General features: G+C 44.2%; 1 protein-coding gene across 5 annotated transcripts in view; it reads right to left on the bottom strand.

The window, feature by feature from the left end:
- The window catches only part of LOC123481191 (signal-induced proliferation-associated 1-like protein 2), a gene marked incomplete at its 5' end in the record, with an annotated part of 55,439 nt that overhangs the window by 16,806 nt on the left and 12,176 nt on the right, over window positions 1–26,457 (bottom strand). For all 5 annotated transcript variants that reach the window (XM_045218754.1, XM_045218755.1, XM_045218757.1 and 2 more), the window contains 8 exon segments: window positions 2,853–3,077; window positions 6,937–7,322; window positions 9,186–9,283; window positions 9,904–10,001; window positions 11,984–12,133; window positions 15,942–16,157; window positions 19,808–20,082; window positions 22,803–23,382. In XM_045218754.1, coding sequence (XP_045074689.1) covers window positions 2,853–3,077; window positions 6,937–7,322; window positions 9,186–9,283; window positions 9,904–10,001; window positions 11,984–12,133; window positions 15,942–16,157; window positions 19,808–20,082; window positions 22,803–23,382 — 2,028 coding nt within the window.

The following is a 26,457-nucleotide window of genomic DNA, read 5'->3' as shown; positions in this document are numbered from 1 at the left end:
TACATTGAGATGTAAACAAAAGATGTACATGGCTGATATGCAAGCATATAGCTGTCCAAATTGCTATGCTACTTAGGAAGAAAATATGGTCACAACATAACATTGGCCTTATAAATACCTTAGTATCTACAGTGCATTCGGAAAGTATTCAGACCCCTTTCCTTATTCCACATTTTGTTACGTTACAGCATTATTCTAAAATTGATTAAATTAATTGTTTCCCTCAATCTACACACAATACCACAAAATGACGAAGTGAAAACATGTTTTTAGACATTTTTGTAAATGTATTACAACTAAAAACAGAAATACCTTATTTACATAAGTATTCAGACCCTTTGCTATGAGACTCGAAATTGAGCTCAGGTGCATCCTGCTTCCATTTATCATCTGTGAGATGTTTCTACAGCATGATTGGAGTCCACCTGTGGTAAATTAAATTGATTGGACATGATTTGGAAAGGCACACACCGGTCTATATAAAAGGTACCACAGTTGACAGTGGATGTCAGAGCAAAAACCAAGCCATGAGGACAAAGGAATTGTCCATAGAGCTCCGAGACAGGATTGTGTCGAGTCACATATCTGGGTAAGGGTACCAAAAAAAGGTCCCCATCATTCTTAAAATGGAAGAAGTTTGGAACCACCAAGACTCTCCCTAGAGCTGTCCGCCCGGCCAAATTGAGCAATCGGGGGAGAAGGGCCTTGGTCAGGGAGGTGACCAAGAACCCGACAGTCACTCTGACAGAGCTCCAGAGTTTCTCTGTGACAATGGGAGAACCTTCCAGAAGGACAACCATCTCTGCAGCGCTCCACCAATTAGGCCTTTATGGTAGAGTTGCCAGATGGAAGCCACTCCTCAGTAAAAGGCACATGACAGCCCGCTTGGGGTTTGCCAAAAGGCACCTAAAGGACTCTGACCATGAGAAACAAGATTCTGTCTGGAGGAAACCTGGCACCATCCCTACGGTGAAGCATGGTGGTGGCAGCATCATGCTGTGGGGATGTTCTTCAGTGGCAGGGACTGGGATACTAGTCAGGATCGAGAGAAAGATGAACAGAGCAAAGTACAGAGATATCCTTGATGAAAACCTGCTCCAGAGTGCTCAGGACCTCAGACCTTTCAACAGGACAATGACCCTAAGCACAGAGCCAAGACAACGCAGGAGTGGCTTCGGGACAAGTCTCTGAATGTCCTTGAGTGGCCCAGCCAGAGCCTAGTCTTGAACCCGATCAAACCTCTTTAGAGAGACCTGAAAATAGCTGTGCAGCGACGCTCCCCATCCAACCTGACAGAGCTTGAGAGGATCTGCAGAGAAGAATGGGAGAAACTCCCCAAATACAGGTGTGCCATGCTTGTAGCATCATACCAAAGAAAACTCAAGGCTGTAATTTCTGCCAAAAGCTGCTTCAACAAAGTACATTTACATTTGAGTCATTTAGCAGACGCTCTTATCCAGAGCGACTTACAGTTAGTGAATACATTTTTAATTTTTTTATACTGGCCCCCGTGGGAATCGAACCCACAACCCTGGCGTTGCAAACGCCATGCTCTATCAACTGAGCTACATCCCTGCCGGCCATTCCCTCCCCTACCCTGGACGACGCTGGGCCAATTGTGCGCCGCCCATGAGTCTCCCGGTCGCGGCCGGCTGCGACAGAGCCTGGATTCGAACCAGGATCTCTAGTGGCACAGATAGCACTGCAAAGCAGTGCCTTAGACCACTGCGCCACTCAGGAGGTTGTACTGAGTAAAGGGTCTGAACACTCATGTTAATGTCATATTTCAGTTTTTAAATTTGCCAAAACTTCGGTTTCGTCATTATGGGGTATTGTGTGTAGATTAATGAGGGAACAAATTATTTAATCCATTTAACGGGTCTGAATACTTTCCGAATGCACTGTATGTAATAAATCTGTTACTTGTGCTAATTGTTTCTGTATTTACAGGGGTAAGTACACTAACTACTTGTTCTTACATACCTAGCACAAACTACATAATAGTTACCTTGGAATAAGGCCAATGTGGTGTAAAGTGTGGATGAAAATACTGCTCTACTCTTGTTATCCTCCACCAACCATCAAAATTACAATGAAATCTGTCATGCCATGATATAATACAACAAAACAATGACAACTGTCCACCAATGCTAATGCTACAGCAGCAGCAGGAATCCAAACTTGTTTTGTATTAGCTATGTGCAGTCCCGTCCATCTAAAATGTTATGTTTATTTTGGAGCCACAATGCCCACTACGAGGGCTATTTTGTGAACAGAAAAGATCAGAAAAGGTTGCACTTGCCGAAGGACACTTGACACTAGTTAAATGAGACCGTACCTGAGGACACTGCTTCAATTCCAACTTTTTAATAAGATGCGACATGTGTCAAGAGGATTCTGTCAGAGCATCAGGTCATCAGAGGTTACTTTCAATATGGCTGTCCCCTTTGATCAGAACCTGTCTAAAATGGGGGCCTTTGGTTGGTATGGCTTGCCACATTTTCAACAGGACCAAGGCAGACAGTTTGTCAGCGCGCCATCTTTTTTTCCAGTTAAGTTAACTTAACCAAGAAAGACCCTTGACGTTAGAAGCCTTGCTTGCGAGGGCGACCTGGCCAAAGGTTAGCACGTACGTACTTGTGGCTTCTTTATTAAAATAGGACGATGGGGTTTATTTCAATGGTTTACTTAGAGTCGAGGTTGAAAAATTGTCAGTCTGGGAGGGAGGGAGAAAAAGGACGTGTGGCACTGGCAACTATTACTGTGCTATAGAGCATGTTGACAGCACTCTAGGAACAAGTTTTATGTCCAAGTAAGAATACAACCCCACAAAACACTGCTTCTTTACTCACCCATAGTCTTTTGGCCTGCCCGGATCCTCCATTGGAGAGCCATCCTCAGCTTTCTTCCAGCCAATCAGATACTCTTCACCTGGTGATTGGCGGGCATGGACGGGACCATTAAGCCCCGCCCCTGTCGCCGTGCCGCCGGAGACGACTGTGTAGACTTTGGAGGAGTCGACCGAGGTGGAGGTCTTCGGAACACGTTCCGAAGGGCTGCCAGAGTGCCGTGAGCCACTAGGAAAACCGAGACAGAAGCATGTGATCACAGTTGGCCAATTACGTCAAAGATGAGTGGCAACCAAAAATCCAGTACAAGAGGACAAATGTGTAAGATTACTTTCATTCCAAACCATATTCACAGAAAATCCACATCATTAGTACAGACCTGCTTACAGTCCTTCAAATCTACTAAGGTACATTTATTTAAAGTATCTTTCTCTCAAGTGAGAAACCCTGATACAGTATGACATACATTTAAATTGTTGTCATTTAGAAGACGCTTTTATGCAAAGCGACTTACAGTACGTGTATTCATCTTAAGATATCCACATCATAGTCAATAAACAGGTCAAATTATACAGGACAAAATGAAGGCAACAACAAAAACCTGCTCACAGAGGGGTCCAACAATGATGAAAACAGCTACTACCTGTATAGGTACCAGGGTTGGGGTCAGTCCATTTGATATCAGTCAAATCAGGGGATTATCAGGAGGGATAATTCCCCTCCTGAATTGACTGAATTGAACCAAACCCTGCCACCCATATCAGTGGTTCTCCTCACGATGGGCTCGGTGTGATTCTCGGAGCAGGTTTTGATCCCAACTCCTATGACTCCACTAGCGTACTACAGCAGAATTCATGCCAACCCTGCCTATGTGGACAACATAGTGATACGAATTGGGGCATGATGAAACTGCATTGGTGCCGCTGGCAGCGAAGGGCAAATGTGTCACACCTCATTAAATGCTGCATTGTGCACACTGCGGGGGGAGGCAGGATCATGCCATGGCCACAGTGAGCCTGCCACAACATGGCAGACCGGTCGTCACCTTTTAGCCTAATCTTGTTCCCAGACACTTTCGACCCAAATGCACAAAGAGTCTGGTGGACCAACACGTCAAACTTGGCCTTTGTTAGCCAATACAGAGAGCCCAGAGAAACTTCCGGTGCATAGGCATTGGCTTAATCTAAAAACCAATCATCTCCCAGAACACTTTCCACGTAACCCTCCCCGTATGCTAGCACATCACAAGCACAGAGGCACGCCTCGAAGTCGTGTGATTCGCTAAAATTAAATGACAAATACTTTACTCAGTAGAGCACTGAGTAAAGTATTAGAATTCTATGGCCACTCCCACTAAGGCCAACTTAGAGTGGTTGATAGCCCAGGCTTATATAGGCTGTGCGCAATAGGTAGAGGAGGAGGGTTACATTTAGTCTGGCCCGGCAGGAAACTGCAGTTTGACTCAGCCTGGCACAGCATGAAAATGAAGACTATATCTGGTCGTATCTGACCCCAAAATGGGGGAACTGGTGTCACCTCTCAGCCTAGCCCAGCAGGAAACTGCAGAGTTGGGCTCATACTGTCTGACCCCAAAATAGAGGGCAGGAAAGTGTATACTCTGTTTCGTTCTGTCTGACCCAAAAATGAAGGACATGAAATGTTGGAAAGGTAACCTTGACTCCAGGCTACTGTGCACAAGCTTAGAGAGGAAGTGCGAGAATAATGGATTGGAAATCTGGTGGGGAGATTCTGTGATGATGACGACATGGTGTTTTTTGCTTAGTTGCTGGCTAAGTAGCTTAGCTGGCTACTTTAGCTGCGTCATTATCGTTGCTGATGTGCCCGGTGTCTATGTGAATGAATAACAAATAGTGCAGGCACAGCCTCGCAACAATGACCTATTTAGCCTTACTCACAGTAGCAGACTAGCCACCTGGAGCACCGAAATGGCTAACACTACATTAGAGAATCGTGTCAGCTCTATTTATTAAATTTCTATCTGCAACGTTCCAAACATTTCCGTTCACTGAACACAGCCCAGACAACATACGAACGAACCAGAGAGTCGTAGTGATAGTGAACCAAGTAGAGTGTGGAGAAAAACTAGCGGGAGCAGGGGCTCCCGTTCACGAGAAGTTGAGCTAGCTATCAAGAGAAGTCCGCGTAGGAAAACTCCCAAATCAACATGGAAAAGTAACACCACCACACTAAAAAAAAAACGCAAAAGGTGGGGCTGGAAAGTTAAGGGACAAAAAAGTCCCTTGAGTCAGATGCAGCCGAATGTAGGAAATTAACAGACTTATTCGGTAGTGCTGCTGCTAGTGCCAATGCTAACGTCAACGTGCATGTAGCCCATGCCGAGGAGGACGCCACAGCCCCGGGTCAAAGAGTTCTAGCAGAAGATGAGGACAGCCGACGATTGTGAGCACAAGCAAAAGTCAGTGCAGCCGAAGCGGTAGGATCCAGGGATCAAGGGCAGGGAGGGAGACATGGATAACACAACATCAATATTGGGCAAACTAACTAGGCTAACTATACCAGTAACATGATGCCAGCCAGACAGTTTGTTGATTGATGTACATGCCAGACAGAGTCATTTCAAGCCCTATTCCTCAACTTTGTTCAATAGGAACTACAACATATGATATTTCATATTTTAAATCATAGTTTTGCTATGTACTTGAACTTTAAAAGTCAGTACACCGCAGCAATTTCTAACTATTTTGACCAGAAAGTTGCGATTTTTTTTTATTTCTTGGAAGTACGCAGCATTACTAGTTATTGTTTATGGCACTCATGAAAAATAATTACTTTTGGGAATGTATATTTAGGCGGAATTCTACATTACATTCAACAGGTTCATGTTTGTTTGAAGCCCTACTATTGACATTAGTCAAATCAAATCAAATTGTATTGGTCGCGCACACATATTAAGCAGATGTTATTGCGGGTGTAGTGAAATGGTTGTAAAGTCAGTCCTTGACACAGCACAGCCGCCTTTTATTCATTCATTTTATGATGATTAATTCTGACTATGAAGCTATTGTTTCCACTATGTTGCTATATTTATAATCTGTAGCTAAAACAACTATGAATTACAACAGAATTTTTGTGCTAAGCTAGAGAAAAGTGTGCTGCTGAGAAACCTGATCCTCCAATTAGGTAGCCAGGCCATATTCTTCTAGAACTCGCTTACTTACCATTCTCTTTACGCGCACATTTCGGGTGTCTTTTTCTTGGTTCACTAGGCTGTCTGTACTACTTTAGACAGAGTGAAGCCAGCGATCCCTCCCTGAAAAACAGCCAGCCAGTGTTCTATGTCTAGCTATTATACCTTCTCGGTTTTATTCTAGGCTTCAGATGATGGGATGTTGTTCAATCATGACAATTCAGGATGTGTTCTGTAGAACTCTTTTAACAGTGTACAGCGCGTGTGTATGTGTGTTCTGTAGCACTCTGAAAATAGTACTGCATTAGTGTACAATAGCTGTGGTGCAGCTAGGTGGTGGTATCAGGGGCTGGTGTGTGTGCGTCGGCGGGGGCGGTGGTGTATCCGTGGGCTGGTTGTGGTGGGCAAGTCTGGGTCAAAGTCCAGGGCAATTGTTTTGTCCTAGGCGGTCCCTGCTTACTCATCATGCCAATGTGTAATGTGTACATGCCTAGAGCAAAAATAACTCGCAGCCAATAATGACAGACATTGAAAACAGGGGCAGTTTGACCTCACATTACTTAGCCTGACGATGTGTCATTGGCAGTGGTTGAATTGGAATGAAAAGGGTACCAGTACTGATTTCAATTTTACAGTACCAGGGTTCATTTTAGAGTGAATATTCTACAAGAGGTGCCAATAATCAAGCAGAAGAACATTTCAGATGCTGGTACTCCGTATCGGTGAGCCGTGGTCACAATTGAAGCACTGGTCATTGGTCAGACAAGAGGGATCCAGTCAGCCTCTTGGTATAGGGTGAAGTTGCCCCTCGACGTTGATCATGGGTGAGTTCTGCGGTTTCCCCACTAATGGATTGGGGGAGGGGAAGCTGATCCTAGATCTGTACTTAGGGAACTTTATCTTGGAGCTACACCTTACCTGGACATGGAGGAAATCTCGCTCAGGTCGCCCAGGCTCCCGTCCGTTACGTGCCCAGCCGAAGTGGCCTGGGTGCTGTAGCCTTGCGACGTCAACCCTCCTTCCGGCGCCCCCGTCCTGGGGTACTCCAGCACCCACTGCTCCCCTCGGGCATCCTGGGGGACTGGCCGGCCGGCTGAGACCCCCGGTACGCCACCTCTGCTGCAGCCAGGTAGAGGGGGAGGCGGCGGGGGCATGCAAGGCGCCGTGTCGATGCCGCTGTCGGTGGACGCGCCCTTGATGTAGATGAGGCCCAGGGCATCGGGGTCCATGGGGTCCTTGTCGTCGCTGCTGCCGCTGGAGGCGTTGCTGGAGAGCGTGTTGCTGCTGGAGTGGCTGGAGCCAGACTGGGAGAAGAGATGGAGATCAAACAACACTAGTTAATGGTTATCGGCATTAATTTGTCTGTAAATTTGCGATCAAATCCTTGCTTCCTCCATCCTTGTTTCCTCAGTTCCTCTCAAAGCGCATTGGCGTAAAGGATCCATGAACCCTCCCTCCGACCTCCAATGAGCTTTGAGAGGAATTGAGGAAACAAGGATTCGGCAGCTAGTATACATAGGCTATGTATCCTTACGCCACAATTCAATCAAATCTCAGATAAAAGCGGAAAAACACATTGTGGGTTTATTCACTGTTTCGGAATGTATTGACGTGGATGACGATTATGGCAGCCCCCGCACCTCTCAGATTCAGAGGGGTTGGGTTAAATGCGGAAGACACATTTCAGTTGAATGCATTCAGTTGTACAACTGACTAGGTATCCCCCTTTCCTTTCCCTATTAACCGCTTAAAACTTGAGAATGATGGAATTGGGATCCTGGAAATGTTTGGTACACTTTACAGTGTTCATATTGTTCTATTGTAATTCTTCATTGTTACAATGCATTTACAGCAGTAAATGACCCTAATCCTAACCCTAATCTAATCCAACAATAAGGTGTGTGGGAAAATGATCAACATACCACTTCGCAGGCCTTTATAGTAACAAAACTGCATTTCAGTTAAAACATACTTTTCTTGTTGCTGGATGATACGCGTTTTGGACTTTAAACCATTCACGTTTTGATTTACTAGAGCATTGAGCTTCCTACTCCTATTAAGAGAGAGCTATATTCATAGCCGACCCGGGTCCCATTTACACTACACCGTAGTCAGATAAATAATTCCTGAAGCTGCAATTAACTGAAATTCCATAAACCAAGCCATTCCATTTGAGTTAGGAGGGCATATGAAACTTTAATGCGCTCTGCACAGGGAGACAAATACATTCTCCCCCACGTTCTGTTTATTAGCAATAGAAGCAGCATCCCCTCAAGCTTCAAACATTGCAATATTTTTCCAGGAACAATTTTTGGGATGCTTCCTCATTTATAGAAATATTAATGCACAGATAATGCAAATAAATAATGCACATAAATCGATATTCACCATGCGTCTCCATTACTTCCAATACACATTTTAAATTATTCCAGATTAGGTGGGGTGGGTGGGGGATAGTACAGGAGAACAGATCCGAAGCGACAGTTTGCTGTTAGCAAAAACGTCATCACCGACAAGGGTAAGCTGACCTTTTCTAGCCTGATCCGTCAAGGAGAGTTCTAGTCAACCTGACGAGAGGAGGGGGGCCTCGTTCTCTGTAGGCATAGCGCTACACACCATCGTACTGTGTAGCCTTGGGGCTGTATGGGTAACCGAGCAGTTCTCTACTGCTGGGTGTGACACCCAGCTCCCTAAAGATCAGATTACTATACATACGGTATCATGGCCCATCTGTCAAGGGTGTTGTGTTGCGGTCCAAACCTAAGACCATGAATGTTGCTAGTAGAGGATAAGGTGCTCTGGGAGCGCATAGGTAGGTCTACCGAAGCCTTTTCTCCGATTGACGAGACATACTCCTACGGGATACGTTCACCAAATAGCCATGATGTTCTGTCATTGGATGACACTAATGCTTTCATATGAAACCAATGAAACATATGATTAATTAATTACTTTGTTTATTTAAAGGGTCTTTTGTCCTGAAACAGTGTTACAAGACATTTTTTCCTTTGATGCTCAAATGTAGGCTATTGCATGAGATGACATAGACGCAACAAACTAACCCAAATCCAACATGACCAGAAAAAAGCATTACAGTGTAAAATCAAAGTCAACCTGGCAACCCTCATTAAACATTAAAATAACTATTTCCAAGTATGAGTACTCACATGTTGGTATTTATTGGGGGAGTCCTTTGCTCCTTGTCTCGGCTGGCTTCTCTCCCTCACGTTCAGAATCTTTGTGGAGGGATGGTGCCACTTGGCCTCTGCAAAAGAGGAAGAAGACAATTCGTGATTGTTTTCTTTGAGATATCATTTTCTCATTAAAATACTTGTGGTCCACCAGAGCTGATGTCAGGTCAATTCACCATAAATTCAGGACTTGAACTGGGTCATATTCACTAGGAACCAAATGGAAGCAAACAGATTGAAGTGGGGAGGGACTACCTGAATTTGTCCAATAAGAAACGCTTGTTTTCATTTTCCATTGCAAAACCTTTTGATACATTGTGAACTAATGAATATGACCCTAGTTGCCATTACTGGCATTTTTTCAATGCAGTTCCTGAAATGCCCCAAAATGTATTGGAATGGCAGTTCTTTGGTCATTCTAATCTATGGTATAGGCTATGAAAGCACATTTGTCATTTGTTGACATCACATAATCATGACACGTTTGGTAACACTTAGTGTGAATGCCAATCTTGAATCTGTAAGAATGACAGTTAATATTGCTTTCTGTTTTGTCTGTCTCCAGCTGACCTTTCTGCTAAGTGCATTTCTACTGACTGGCGAGTCTCTTTCATAGCACAGTTGATGATGATGATGATGCTGATAATTATATTGCTGAAACATGATGCTGGTGATGAAGAAGAGTAACCCATACCTGCAGATCTGGTCCTCTCCAGCTTGGGCTCCCTCTCTCTCCGGCCCTCTCCCTCCTTGTCGCTCGGCTGGTCCAGGAGCAGTGCAGGGGACTGGCATCTACAGGTGCATGAAAGAAGGACACGACATAAAGCTAGAGGTACCAGCAAACTGGTTTAAATCTGCAAAAGGGGGAGGCAAGATATGACGTCTTTGTTGAACATTCTAACCATGAAGACAGTCAGTCAATGACGCGCAGGTCAGCCATTTTTTTTTCTTTTTACCCGAACAGACTCCCAGTTTTTCTTTTACTGACCCGCACCTGCATGATCCAATGTAAAGCTGCCAGACCCTAGCTCAGGGGTAGGCAACCCTGGTCCTGGAGCGCCGCGGGCACTTCATGTTTTTGATTTAACTGACCTGGAAGACCAGGTGAATTTATGCAATCATTTAACTGATCAATTACCTCAGTTGGTCAGGTGTGGTACCTTGTTGGAGCAAAATGCTGCGGTACCTGCGGAACTCCAAGAACAGGGTTGCCTACCCCTGCCCTACCTAATCACAACTGTATCAACTTTCAATGCAATAATTCTGTCAAATGAGAATCGTTGTCCAAAACTCACACCTCAAAGAGAAAAGAGAATGCTAACCAGCATATCATGGCTCCCAAACACTACAATTGAGAAAATGTGTTCAAATTATAGTATTCTCCCACAGCATCCTCAACGCTTTGCCATTGCTTTGCATCGGAACCTTTAAAAGTGCATTGTAACACTTATCCGGCCCACTTCCTGCTTTTCGCACCACTGGCCATTGTTTCACTGTTTCTCACCACTTGGCTAGTCGCACAGAGCTATTTGAAACCTTTCCCTTGGTGTGTAACAGTATCCGTTAAGCTGCGGCTGCCCAGACACATTTCCACAACGGATGCTGTTGGGATATTGAAGGAATGCCTTGCAACCTGAGAGCCAGGGTCCAGCTGCGGCCTCTGGCCTGACGACTATAGACTTGTCTGGACTGCAGAAGGTCAAGGAATGGCGTCTCTGGAAGAACCAGGATGGGGGGTGGTAATGGCATTGTTCTGTCCTAGATAGAGGAGATGGCCTATCATATAACACACGACTGGTCCCACTACATATACTGAATATATGTATGTATTGAATATATACACTATGCTGAATATCCAGTATGGGCTGATGTACTGAATAAACACTACACTGATGTTTCTGCATTGCTTGCTCTTTGGGGTTTTAGGCTGGTATCTGGAAAGCACTTTGTGACAACTGCTGAGGTAAAAAGGGCTTTTAAAATAAATGTGATTGAATTTGATTGATTCATATACAGTATGGGTCACTGTCAATGCCGAACAGTTATGAAAATGGCTTTGGATAAAAATGCTAAATGACCATAGTATTATTATTACGGTCCTCTTTCTCTATAGACTATGTGCCATCTATGCACAGGAGGGGATAGTCTGGTTTAAGAGGGTTGATAGGAGTGTAAATATGTATTGCACTTTCGATGTAAATATGTAGCCTGTTGCACTTTTCATATTAATGTTAACTGTGTCTCTATGTATTATGTACTTTGTCTTTTTAAGCACACTGCCAAATGAATTTCCCCCTGTTGGGATAATAAAGTTGATCTAATCTCGGAGCAAAGAAAAACACCTAAATGCATCTTATTAGATGATAGCCATTTCTCCCATTCATTTGGGCTTGGGGTCTGTAGATTTCTCTTAATGCTCTCATAGCTGTAGGCCTATCGGTAACCGGTACACACAAGATGCCATCAAATATGGACTTGATTATTTTGAGGAACGGAAACATCTAACAAAACTTTGATTTTGGACTGAACTATCCCTTTAAACAGATAGGTGGGCAGGGTTTGCACTTTTGGTACTATTCCATCGGTACCATTGCCCCAGACAAGCTCAATCAAGCGCAGATACAGTATTTGAATATAATTGTATTCAAACCCAGTCTGCTGTGTACGTAACTCTCCATGGAGGGGTGAGGCATGAGGTTGAGAGTGTCCTAAAACGCACACCGTAGTTGTCCTAAAATATATACCATAGCCGTCATAAAATGTAATGCACTTACCCGTTAATGTATCCTGCCTTCTGGGACCAGGTGCCGCATGGTCCGGGGTCGCTGGAGGTGGACTGGTTGCTGGGGGAGCTGCAGTAGAGTTGTCCTGCTTCCCGACTGCTACAGGAGGCCGTAGGGGATATCTCATATTCCTGCAGTACCCTGAAAACCAACAAAGGAACGTTTAGAGGCCTCGAACCACCCAAGTTCCCCACCTGTAGGCTACAGCTCCAATGGCTCAGTTGAATGGAAAGGGTTAGTTGTTAGTTGGATTCTCAAAAGGGCCACATACATTAGGTCTAAGAAAACACTTTGACTGTACCTAGCAGACAAAACTATATTGCCCACTGGGTGGGTCACTTTGGTTAAACACTAAACACATAAATCTGCTAAACGACTATGTTATCACTCCTATTATTCTCAGAGTTGTCAAACAAAATAAAAGAGCCGTCATGACAATGCAGGCATGTCAATACAACTCAACACCTAATCCGGTGTATGATTGTGCTCCTGATGTTTGTTAGTTTTGTGTCTCACCATGTCTGTTATGCCACTGTGAAGCCAAAGGTCAAATTAAACAGTGTAGACAACGTTTTATTAGATATGGACAATACAAATAGTGGAACAGGGGTCATCCACTGTACTGTGACCATAAATAGTAACTGGACTTCTAGAATCCCACCAATTTATGAAGAGTGCTTGGGGAAATACTTGCGGAACATAGTGTAAGTAACAATTAGGCAAGGCGCTATTCTTAGCCTGAACGGACTGTTCCAAGCCTCCATGGAGTGGGAGATGCTCGAGCCTCCAACTCGTGAAACCCAACTCTCCCACCGGCCCGGAGAGGAACGCTGAGCCCTCGAAAAATACAGAATCATGGATCATATGGAAAAGCTGAGATGAGATTGTCAACGTGCAATGGGGAATGTGAGAGAAAAATTCCGTATTTACCTGATTTGTTTGATATTAATAGTTAACAATTATATACTTAACAAAGCGTAAGACATTTCTGTTCTGCTAATGCTGTGTTTGTGTAAAAGGGATGGTTTCTACTCCAGCTCCCTGCAGCTAATCTGGGCGTGTGGTCACTAGAGATAGCTTGAGCTAAACCCCTCATTGTTTCTAATCATTCTTGCATTTGGGAAACTAAGCCGGGCTGGGGGTTAAAACAACACCTGGTGCAGATAACCATAAGGATGAACCCAAGGTGGCTTATGATGCCACTTGATCTGCATGGGAGGGGTGGAACCAGCCATGACTAAGCATTTTAGTGTCAGCTATATAAGAACCAGGATTCCTCTGTAAGGTCAAGCTCTCGGCACACACGCTTCAGAGTGTGCGGTCGACCAGCTTCATTATTGCAATAATTAATCGATGTTAAATAAAGATTGATTGTTTGAATAATTGTCCAAGTCTCTCTCAGTATACATACATTTCCACGACAGGAAGCTTGCATAATATTGGGTATATAGGGCAGGGAGGAAGGGATGAGGGGGCGTGAAAGGGAGGAGGGGTCTTTCCAGATGGGGCGGAATAAAACTCTGCATATTCAGCAGCTTCGGAGCAGTCCTGCTTCGCAAGGCGTTGGCAGATGTAAATTGAGTCCCACTCCCTCTTAATTAGCTGCCGAAGCTCCAAGGGACACGTTAAGAATAGGAAGCCACAAAGTGTTGGAATTCGAACAACCCCCACACAGTGTCTCCATGTCTGTTTCCCTTAGGAAAACATGTCACCTTAATGGTTCCATTGTACTACCTCAGAGTATATCACTTATGGTTTTTTAGTAGAACCCAGACAGTGTCACATATGACAAATATGGTATGGTAAAAGTGTGCAGGAAATGTCATGTTACATGAATCATAACCCAGAAACCCGTTTTTATATTTCCTGCTGGTAATGGTGTGGTGACTCCCGGTACGTTCCACAGTGCTTATAAGAACCAGTATGTTACTACAGTATATTAACTGGTCTGGTCCAAAAGGTAGACTGAGAAGGCTGGTGTCTTGGAAATACGTGGTCATTCTCATTATTTACCCAGCAATGAACAATAACCTCTTCTGTGTGAAGTGCACTCCATTTGAAATGCCCATGTCTCCAAGAGAGAGAGACAGGTCTAACATACACTGATTGTACAAAACATTAAGAACACGTTCCTAATACACTCAGTGTAGACTTGTAAAGTCTTTCATACAGACATATACAAGGACACTCCAATCTGAAAATAGAGTTTTCACTCCTGAGGCCAATCCATGCCGTAATCATTCCTGTGAAACCAATGACTATAAGGAAAAAGGCTTTTCTTTCTACAAAAGGTCAAACTGATCCCACACAAATGCACTACTCCCATGTATACATGCACACATACAGTTGTCACAAAGTTGTAAAAGGACATGCGCACACACACGCAATGGCATGGACACACACGCGTTCAACCTGATGCACAATTGCATAGCTGAAATGTAATGCAACACTACCCGAAAGACCAGTGCTGAGGTAGGCTTGCTGTCGCTGTGTGTTTGTGTGCGTATGTGTGTGTGTGCGTATGTGTGTGAAAGCGTGTGTTAAATAACAGGGGCACAACATGGAGGTCATTCCTAATAGACACAGAGTAAGAAACAGTCACTCTAAATACAGGCTAAAAAAAAAGCAGACGCTTATGGAGTGATATTAGTGATAACAAAATGAAACATGTCATAATACAAATTCAATTATTAAATTCGGATAAATATTCTGTTGCCACTAAAATCACTCCATAGATATGCCAGGTGTAAAAAATGACCCAACATAAGGGCAACAACAAAACGACAAGGAATAACCTTCTATAGTCTCTTTTCTGTTCGTTTTTCTGTTAGCAATATATCACAATGCCAAAGAGTGCTTCTCATCGACATTCATTATTGATTCAGTTGTTTTCTCTAGTCCTGGGACCCACTGTGTGTGCAAATACCATCTGAACCAAGGTCTGTGAGAAACACTGCTTTAAGTATAGTAGCTACAGTATGTTAGAGTGGGAAGTAGAGCTGGGTCGAGTTCATCAACGGTAGAAAACAGACAAACAGGGACGGTTTACCTAGACTTGTCAAATAACAAAAGATCATTCTTGTTTTCCATTGCAAATCGTTTCAAAACACTCAGTTGCTTTCCCTAATGAACATGCCCCTTCCGCCATCTTGTTTTTCTTCCTGTCAGATCCTAGTCTCGGTTTCCCAGTCATGTACTTGCCACTTGATCATTTTATGCTAATCACATTACAAAAACCTTGACCTCATTATTCACGGCCTATGCTAATGTTGTACGGTGTGAGTGATACTAAGGATAGAGGTGCCATTGTGTCCTGTCGGGAAAATTATACAATTTCACTAACAAAAAGAATGCATGTAAATGACAAATAAATTAAATGAAGAAACTCTGGGCTTGAGAATGGGTAGCGTTAAAATTGAAGCTAACACAGGAAATACTACTTTTCTGGGGTTCAAATTGCTTTTCACCTTATCCTGTCCATTCAAATCAGTGGCCCTAAAGGAAACAAGTCGGCTATGGGTCCTATTCAATTATTAGTACAGGTCCTTGGGATGAGTCAGACATGATTGGCCAGCAAATACGTATATGTATCTGAAAAGATGTTCTGAATCTGAGTGATTCTTTATGCCAAGCAAGGAAGCATGCTTGATGTAATATACCGGTATTTCTTTTGGTCACACACTTTGAGCATGATTTTGAGCGTCAAAGGCAGGGATACACAAATCTCCAGACAAATACTGCTGATATAAATTATTCTCTCTATGTAGAGACTGATTAAGACAGTGCTGGTGAGTGGAATCTCTAACCAACCAGTGACAGTCAGTTAACTCTGTTAGAAAAGAAAACCGGCAGCACTTTGAGTACTTGAGTACCTCTGATGTAGGGGGTTTGAACTAGGAACTATGAGTCAATTGAGCCAAAGAAGATGGAGGTGGGTGCTGAGGTGTACCTGGTCCCGTCCTGTTGCTTCTTGTCGAAGGAGGTGCTGCGGGAGATGGCCCCCTGGGCGTAGTGAAACATCTGCTGCCCGGGGCTGGGGCCCTGTGTAGGGGAGGTCCGGGACAGGGGCAGGCCGCCACCCGGGGCGGCCGAGACGCGGTGCCAGCCAGCAGCCGTGGTGGTCTTGTACTCCACCACGGGGATGCGGTACATCTCAGAGCAGCTCCTGATAAAACAAATCAAAAGACACATTAGCAATGGAGCGTCTTACAAAACAATCTTAAATGGTAAGTAGAAGTTAATGGACTTACATTATACTGTAAGAGCATGAGTAAGTGTTGTTACTGTGTTATTAAGTGCATCTAATGTAAAAAGTGTGACACAATCCTCAAACTTGCCAAATAGGCTATACTGTAAGTCAATGGGAGAGTTAAATTGAGATTTGGCAGATGGACTGCATTTTGAGTGTTTGGTATTTAGAGATTTTCCACTGCCTGTGTCATTTTTCCTCAAACCTCACTACTTGATACGTCCGTTTCCAAAGTGGTACAGCCCCGTTCCACCTCTTTCTTGCTTGATTTAACCATCAGAATATACTATTAACCCAATATTCTGGGTGCGAAAGAGATGACCAACTTCCCATTGCATTTGGGACCAGTCGGTGTCCAACTTCATCCCAATTCACATTTACATTTTAGTCATTTAGCAGACGCTCTTATCCAGAGCGACTTACAGTTAGTGAGTGCACACATTTTCATACTGCCCCCCCCGTGGGAAACTAACCCACAACCCTGGCGTTGCAAGCGCCATGCTCTACCAACTGAGCTACACGGGACTACATTTACTGCTACTTTGCTACAGTTAAATATGTAAAATATTTGCTGATGGATATGAGCTGCATTGACTAAGCCTGTGGCCGATTGACATCAATAACACTGGTATTTTATTAGGATCCCCATTAGCTGTTGCGAAAGCAGCAGCTACTCTTCAAGGAGTCCAAAGAAAACATGACATTATACATAACATTAATAGACAATATTGATACATTTAACAAACCCATTAGGTCATGACTACAGAGATAATTAGCTTTGAACTAGCTGGGAGATATAGGCTGGGTCCCAAAAGGTACCCTATTTCCTATACTGAACAAAAATATAAATGCAACATGTAAAGTGTTGATCCCATGTTTCATGAGCTGAAATAAAATATCCCAGAAATGTTCCTTAAGCACATATAGTACAAACTATTGATAATGTTTTGTCTTTCACTCTGCTTGATTCCTGTTTAAACATGATTTGGAAAGTCTCAAGTCCTCAATCCAACAGTTCAAATGTTCAAAAAAATGGCAAAGCGCGAAAGCCCCGTCTTGATTCATACATGTTGGCCTAGTCTAATACTCAAATGGGACCCATTTCCTTTCAAAGGCACAACTTTTGACCAGGCCCCATAGGGCTCTGGCCTAAAGTAATACGATATATATAAATAGAAACGCAACATGCAACAATTTCAAAGATTTTACTGAGTTACAGTTCATATAAGGAAATCAGTCAATTGAAATCAATTCATTAGGCCCTAATCTATGGATTTCACATGCCTGGGAATACAGATATGCATCTGTTGGTCAAAGATACCTTTAAAAAAAGGTAGGAGTGTGGATCAGAAAACCAGTCAGTATCTGGTGACCACCATTTGCATCATGCAGTGCGACATCTCCTTCACATAGAGTTGATCAGGCTGTTGATTGTGGCCTGTGGAACGTTGTCCCACTCCTTTTCAATGGCTGTGCGAAGTTGCTGGATATTGGCTAGATCTGGAACACGCTGTCGTACATGTTGATCCAGAGCATCCCAAACATGCTCAATAGGTGACATGTCTGGTGAGTATGCAGGCCATGGAAGAACTGGGACATTTTCAGCATCCAGGAATTGTGTACAGATCCTTGCGACATGGGGCAGTGCATTATCATGCTGAAATATGGTGATGGTGGCAGATGAATGGCACAACAATGGTCCTCAGGATCTCATCAAGGTATCTCTGTGCATTCAAATTGCCATTGATAAAATTGCAATTGTGTTCGTTGTCTGTAGCTTATGTCTGCCCATACCATAACTCCACTGCCACCATGGGGCACTCTGTTCACAGCGTTGACATCAGCAAACCCCTCGCCCACAAGATGCAATACATGCCATCTGCCCAGTACAGTTGAAACCGGGATTCATCCGTGAAGAGCACACTTCTCCAGTAAGCCAGTGGCCATCGAAGGTGAGCATTTGCCCACTGAAGTCAGTTACGACGCCGCACTGCAGTCAGGTCAAGACCCTGGTGAGGACGACGAGCACGCCGCTGAGCATTCCTGAAACAGTTTCTGAAGAAATGCTTCGGTTGTGCAAACCCACAGTTTTATCAGCTGTCCGGGTGGCTGGTCTCAGACGATCCCGTAGGTGAAGAAGCTGGATGTGGAGGTGATAGGCTGGCATGGTTACACGTGGTCTGCGGATGTGAGGTTGGTTGGACGTACTGTCAAATTCTCTAAAATGACATTGGAGGCGGCTTATGGTAGAGAAATGAACATTATATCATCTGGCAACAGCTCTGGTGGACATTCCTGCAGTTAGCATGCCAATTCCATGCTCCCTCAAAACCTCTGACATCTGTGACATTGTGTTGTGACAAAACGGCATATTTTTGAGCGCCCTTTTATTGTCCCCAGCACAAGGTGCACTTGTGTAATTATCATGCTGTTTAATCAGCTTCTTGATATGCCACACCTGTCCGGTGGATGGATTATCTTGGCAAAGGAGAATTACTGATGTAAAACTCAACAGGTTATAGTGGTCGAAATCGTGGGACATTGATGAAACACTGATACTAACAGAGTGTTTAAAGTAGCAATTTGTAACTTAAATTTTGCCAGTGGCAACTTAAGATACTACAAACACCAAGAAGGAAAGCTAAAAATAAAAAACCCTGCCCTTTTGAGAAAAATAAAGGTTACAGATTGTACCTATAAAGAATGAATTGGTTATATACTGAACAAACATGGTCCTATGTTTCATGAGCTGAAATAAAAGATCCCAGAAATGTTCCAAATGCACAAAAAGCTTATTTCTCAAGTTTTGTGCACACATTTCTTTACATCCCTGTTAGTGAGAATTTCTCCTTTGCCAAGACAATCCATCCACCTGACAGGTGAGGAATATCAAGAAGCTGATTACACAGGTGCACTTTGTGCTGGGGACAATAAAAGGCCACTCTAAAATGTGCAGTTTTGCCACACAACACAATGCCACAGATGTCTCAAGTTTTGAGGGAGCGTGCAATTTGCATGCTGACTGCAGAAATGTCCACCAGAGCTGTTGCCAGATAATTAATGTTAATTTCTCTACCATAAGCCGCCTCCAACGTCGTTTTAGAGAATTTGGCATAACGCCCAACCGGCCTCACAACTGCAGACCAAGTGTAACCATGCCAGCCCAGGATTTACACATCCAACTTCTTCACCTGCTGGATCGCCTGAAACCAGCCACCCGGACAGCTGATTAAACTGAGGAGTATTTCTGTCTGTAATAAAGCCCTTTTGTGGGGAAAAAAATCATTCTGATTGGCTGGGCCTGGCTCCTATGTGGGTGGGCCTATGCCCACCCATGGCTGCACCCCTGCATAGTCATGGGAAATCCATATATTAGGCCCTAATGAATTTATTTCAATTGACTGATTTCCTTATATGAACTGTAACACAGTAAAATCATAGCAATTGTTGCATGTTGCGAATATATATTTGTTCAGTATAAGAAAACTGGGACAGATGTTTTTGTAAGAGCTATTAAGCTTAGTTTAAGTTAAGTGCAAAGAAGAAGGAAGTGGTGTTTAACCTACCTCCTGGGTGTGCCGTCCTCGTGGGGCTGGACGATGACCACACTGACCGTGTTGGACGTGCGCAGCAGGTCGATCATCTGCTCGTGGGACAGTGTGGCCACGGCCACCTTGCAGATCTCCATCAGCCGGCTACCCGGACGGAGACCCACCTGCCAGGCGAAGCCGAAGGGCTCCACGTCCGCCACCACGCCCTCGAAGTTGACGTGGAATCCCAGCTGGCCCAGACCGTTCCGCCGGAGGGTCATCTCCACTGTCTCGCAGCCCCGGGTGACAATCTAGGGTGACATGACCAAGAGAGTCAATTCCAGCATACTCTGATCTACTACAACGGCTTTATTAGGGTTGAACCATGTTGGCAACTGTTTTGATAAGTTATGAGCATTACCTTATAAGGCCTACTGTAGGTCAACCTTTACCCCAGTTAAGGAGGGGCAGTAATTAGTAACTTTGTGGTTTGACACAATCCACACAAATACAAAACCTTAATAGCACCGAAGCCGATGAGAACTTAAGCCATTATCCCTTTCCATTTTAAAGTTGGTTGAAAAGACTAAGGGCTCCATAACCGAAATTAAAATGGCCGGGGATAGAGCGCTGAGGGACACCCGATCCTACACAACCTCTCGTCTCCCCCTAAATAATACAATTATCAACCAAACGACTAAATCCATTCCTGGCAAAAGAAGCAGGATGAAAGTACATGCCCCAGCAGGCCTTTATTACCATCAGTGATTCAAGAACAGTAACTTTTAACAACAAACATATTGTCGTGAGGCTGAGGTATGGTGGAGGTATAAAGGGGCACAAATGCCGACCTGCTGACTAAACTGCTGTGACTTGGGCCGGCTCCCATGACTTGAGTAATCACCTCACTGCAGTGTTTACCCACAGTAAACTACTTAGCTTAAACATATATTTTCACATCAGATCTTTTACAGAGCTGATCTGATTGGTCAAAATACCAATTAGTGAGAAAAGATCAGAATTGGGATGCCTGTCTAAACGCAGGTACAAGGATTTCATGCAAGTGTTTTATGATACTTACAGTGGGGAAAAAAGTATTTAGTCAGCCACCAATTGTGCAAGTTCTCCCACTTAAAAAGATGAGAGAGGCCTGTAATTTTCATCATAGGTACACGTCAACTATGACAGACAAATTGAGAAGAAAAAAAATCCAGAAAATCACATTGTAGGATTTTTAATGAATTTATTTGCAAATTATGGTGGAAAATAAGTATTTGGTCACCTACAAACAAGCAATATTTCTGGCTCTCACAGACCTGTAACTTCTTCTTTAAGAGGCTCCTCTGTCCTCCACTCATTACCTGTATTAATGGCACCTGTTTGAACTTGTTATCAGTATAAAGACACCTGTCCACAACCTCAAACAGTCACACTCCAAACTCCACTATGGCCAAGACCAAAGAGCTGTCAAAGGACACCAGAAACAAAATTGTAGACCTGCACCAGGCTGGGAAGACTGAATCTGCAATAGGTAAGCAGCTTGGTTTGAAGAAATCAACTGTGGGAGCAATTATTAGGGAAATGGAAGACATACAAGACCACTGATAATCTCCCTCGATCTGGGGCTCCACGCAAGATCTCACCCCGTGGGGTCAAAATGATCACAAGAACGGTGAGCAAAAATCCCAGAACCACACGGGGGGACCTAGTGAATGACCTGCAGAGAGCTGGGACCAAAGTAACAAAGCCTACCATCAGTAACACACTACGCCGCCAGGGACTCAAATCCTGCAGTGCAAGACGTGTCCCCCTGCTTTAGCCAGTACATGTCCAGGCCCGTCTGAAGTTTGCTAGAGTGCATTTGGATGATCCAGAAGAGGATTGGGAGAATGTCATATGGTCAGATGAAACCAAAATAGAACTTTTTGTTAAAAACTCAACTCGTCGTATTTGGAGGACAAAGAATGCTGAGTTGCATCCAAAGAACACCATACCTACTGTGAAGCATGGGGGTGGAAACATCATGCTTTGGGGCTGTTTTTCTGCAAAGGGACCAGGACGACTGATCCGTGTAAAGGAAAGAATGAATGGGGCCATGTATCGTGAGATTTTGTGTGAAAACCTCCTTCCATCAGCAAGGGCATTGAAGATGAAACATGGCTGGGTCTTTCAGCATGACAATGATCCCAAACACACCGCCCGGGCAACGAAGGAGTGGCTTCGTAAGAAGCATTTCAAGGTCCTGGAGTGGCCTAGCCAGTCTCCAGATCTCAACCCCATAGAAAATCTTTGGAGGGAGTTGAAAGTCTGTGTTGCCCAGCGACAGCCCCAAAACATCACTGCTCTAGAGGAGATCTGCATGGAGGAATGGGCCAAAATACCAGCAACAGTGTGTGAAAACCTTGTGAAGACTTACAGAAAACGTTTGACCTGTGTCATTGCCAACAAAGGGTATATAACAAAGTATTGAGAAACTTTTGTTATTGACCAAATACTTATTTTCCACCATAATTTGCAAATAAATTCATAAAAAATCCTACAATGTGATTTTCTGGAAAAAAAAATCTCATTTTGTCTGTCATAGTTGACGTGTACCTATGATGAAAAATACAGGCCTCTCTCATCTTTTTAAGTGGGAGAACTTGCACAATTGGTGGCTGACTAAATACTTTTTTTCCCCACTGTATGTCTCAGGCAGAGGTGGCCAATTTTCTCTCTGGGCCAGTGTGGGTACAGCCAAGCAGTAACAAACCCAATTCAAGTGATCAACTAAACTTAATCTTCAGTAAATACTTGGAGGTTGAATCAGATATGTTCCTTGTATGTTTGATTGGTGACCCCTGGTTTAAGGACTTTAACACTGAGGCATGGTTTCCCAGACACAAATTAAGCCTAGTCCTTGACAAAATTATCATTCTCAATGGAAAATCTTAGTTGAAAATGCTTTTTAGTCCAGGATTAGGCTTAATCTGTGTACAGGAAACCACCACTGAATTATGTGGTCTTTTAGCCCCCCACACAACCCTCTTACCTCCAACCTCTGCATGATCTCCCGGATGTCGTCCCAGCATCCTTCCTGCGTGGAGAACACCACGCACTCACCGCGCTCGTAGAAAAGCCGGACACTTCCGGATGTTGCGCTCCAACCGAGGACGTCGCGGCAGTAGCAGTTGAACACCACCTCCTTGGACGCCTCTTCGATCAGCACCACAAACTCATTGGAGACGGCCAGCAGGCAGCCGATGTCCGCCGACTGGCCAAAGTCCCGTGCCACCACAGCCCAAGTGACCGCACCGTAGCTCTGGAGGTGGGCGTTCCGCCGGGGTCGGCTGCGCTCCTTCTTCTTGACACCCAACGAGATGAAGCTGAACTTAGCCGCCGAAGAGTCCACGGGGGTGGCGCTTACAAAGTTCTCGGCCAAATCCTTCAGGTACTCTTGGCGCGTGCGCATAGCCATGGCGCGGAACTTGTCAGACTTATGCACCGCATTCTCGCCGTTCAACATCTTGGCCAGGAGGAAGTCCCGGAACATGGCCGACTTTGGGAAGAGCACCCCCTGGGGGATAGGAGGACCGAAGGCGGGCACGTCTTTAGATCTGGTGACCGCCACACTAAAACCAAATGAAGAAAAACAGCCATTTTAATCCCTCTGTCATTTTGCATCATAATCTTTTATAAGTAACACAAATAGGTCATGACAATACATTTGAGAGAGATCTGTTGGGGGATTTTGAATTACAGCCATTACGACCCCTCTCTGGAAATGGAAAGGTTTCAAACTGTTGTTCTGCTAATCCAAAGAGCACTTGCTGTTACAGATGGGGGCAATTACAAGAGCAGAACAAGTGGTTTCCCGATCAACTGTACGTCATATTAGATAGCTAAAGTTCTGTTCCATCGCGTGAATATAATTTAACACTGACTACACAAGCTTTTTTATAATCACCTATTATAAATAGAGGTGTGGTTTCAGTTTCAACAAATATAGGTTGTTTCAACCATCACAGTGGTGTAGGTAGAGACAAGCAACTGGTGTTACTGTATGATCAGAATTCTGATTCAAGACTCAGGTCTTCTAACAGTAAGGGCCGGAAATCATTGTAGTGGATTTTCAGAAGTTTCTTTGAATTGTACAGCAGCATATCCAAATCAAAGTTTATTGGTCGTGTACACAGATTTGCAGATGTTATCACAGGTGCAGCGAAATGCTTGTGTTTCTAGCTCCAACAGTGCAGTAATAGCAGACAAGAGACTTGAACATAAAGATATGTACATACAGTGTATTCGGAAAGTATTCAGACCCCTGACTTTTTCCATATTTTGTTACGCAGCCTTATTCTAAAATTGATTAAATTGTTTTTTTCCCCTCATCAATCTACAAACAATACCCCATAATGACAAAGCAAAAGCATAAAACAATTTTTGGGGGAGTTTCTCCCATTCTTCTCTGCAGATCCTCTCAAGCTGTGTCAGGTTGGATGGGGAACGTAGCTGCCCAGCTATTTTCAGGTCTCTCCAGAGATGTTCGATCGGGTTCAAGTCCGGGCTCTGGCTTGGTCACTCAAGGAAATTCAGAGACATGTCCCGAAGCCACTCCTGCATTGTCTTGGCTTTGTACTTGGGGTCATTGTCCTGTTGGAAGGTGAACCTTCGCCCCAGTCTAAGGTCCTGAGAGCCCTCTGGAGCAATTTTTCATCAAGGATCTCTCTGTACATTGCTCCATTCATCTTTCCCTCGATCCTGACTAGTCTCCCAGTCCCTGCCACTGAAAAACATCCCCACAGCATGATGCTGCCACCACCATACTTCACCGTAGGGATGGTGCCAGGTTTCCTCCAGACGTGACACTTGGCATTCAGGCCAAAGAGTTCAATCTTGGTTTTATTAGACTAGAGAATGTTGTTTCTCATGGTCTGAGAGTCTTTAGATGCCTTTTGGAAAACTCCAAGCGGGCTGTCAGGTGCCTTTTACTGAGGAGTGGCTTCCATCTGGCCACTCTCCATAAAGGCCTGATTGGTGGAGTGCTGCAGAGGTGGTTGTCCTTCTGGAAGGTTCTCCCATCTCCACAGAGGAACTTGGAGCACTATCAGAGTGACCATCAGGTTTTTGGTCACTTCCCTGACCAAGACCTTTCTCTCCTGATTGCTCATTTTGGCTGGGCGGCCAGCTCTAGGAAGAGTCTTGGTGGTTCCAAACTTCATCCATTTAAGAAGGATGGAGGCCACTGTGTTCTTGGGGACCTTCAATGCTGCAGACATTTTTTGGTACCCTTCCCCAGATCTGTGCCTCGACACAATCCTGTCTCGGAGCTCTACGGACAATTCCCTCGACATCATGACTGGTTTTTGCTCTGACATGCACTGTCAACTATGGGACATTATATAGACAGGTGTGTGCCTTTCCAAATCATGGCCAATCAACAGAATTTGCCACAGGTGGACTACAAACAAGTTGTAGAAACATCAAGGATGATCAATGGAAACAGGATGCACCGGAGCTTAATTTTTAGTCTCATAGCAAAGGGTCTGAATACTTATGTAAATATTTTGTTTTTAATTTGGTATAAATTTGCAAACATTTCTAAAAACCTGTTTCACTTTGTCATTATGGGGTTTTGTGTGTAGGTTGATGAGGAATTTGTATTATTTAATCCATTTTAGAATATGGCTGTAACGTAACAAAATGTGGAAAAAGTCAAGGGGTCTGAATATTTTCCGAATGCACTGTACATATAAAGTGGGTAAAACAGTATGTAAACACTATTAAAGTGACCAGTGTTCAATGACTATGTACATAGGGCAGCAGTCTCTAAGGTGCAGGGTGGAGTACCGGGTGGTAGCCAGCTAGAACAGTGGCTGAGGTTCAGGGCAGGGTACTGAATGTGAGGGTCTAAAGGCTTCAGCACGCTTCAGTTTGGCTGGAGGCTAGCCGAAGTCGGCTAGATGAACGAGTGTGCTCGCATACTCCCTTAAAAGACCTTAGCTTGAAAAACAAGAAAAAAGCAGCAATAGTACTGTTTGTCCTATTAGAGACGCCGTAGCCAGTCGTAGCTATTACTCAAAATAGTCTGAATTAATCTAAGATAACTCAAGAAATCTATCATTCATTTTGACATTTTTGCAGAGGAGTTCTATAGTTGCTCAATTTTACATCTAACTAGGATGTTTGGTGCAGTATTTCTCAATGAAAAAATGTGCATGGAAACGAGTCGTCTCGCATTGAATGACAACAAAGACTATTGAAGAATCCCTACAGCTGACCAATCACGGACAAAGGGGCGTAGACTTCGGCTCCCGAACTTCGGCTGGCCTCGAGAAAAATGTGTGTGCCCGAACAGCCGGAAAAAACTCTTACGAAGTCCGAAACGAACAAAAACGCCACAAATTGTCGTCATGATATATGCACATATATGCACAACTCTTCCAAACTGTTTTGGCTGGGAAGCATGCGGACGCCTTTAGGAGATAAGCCAAATTTCTTCAGCCTCCTGAAGTTGAAAAGGCGCTGTTGCGTCTTCTTCACCACGCTGTCTGTGTGAAGGGACCCTTTCAGGTTGTCAGTGATGTGTATGCAGAGGAACTTGAACTTTTCTCCTTCTCCACTGCGGCCCCGTCGATGTGGATGGGGGAGTGCTCTCTCTGCTGTCTCCTGTAGTCTACAATCAGCTCCTTTGTTTTGCTGAGGGA

The sequence above is a fragment of the Coregonus clupeaformis genome, unplaced genomic scaffold (genome assembly GCF_020615455.1).
Source record: "Coregonus clupeaformis isolate EN_2021a unplaced genomic scaffold, ASM2061545v1 scaf1783, whole genome shotgun sequence".
In the NCBI taxonomy this organism is placed as follows: Eukaryota; Metazoa; Chordata; class Actinopteri; order Salmoniformes; family Salmonidae; genus Coregonus; species Coregonus clupeaformis.
This window is presented reverse-complemented; position numbering and strand designations above follow the sequence as displayed.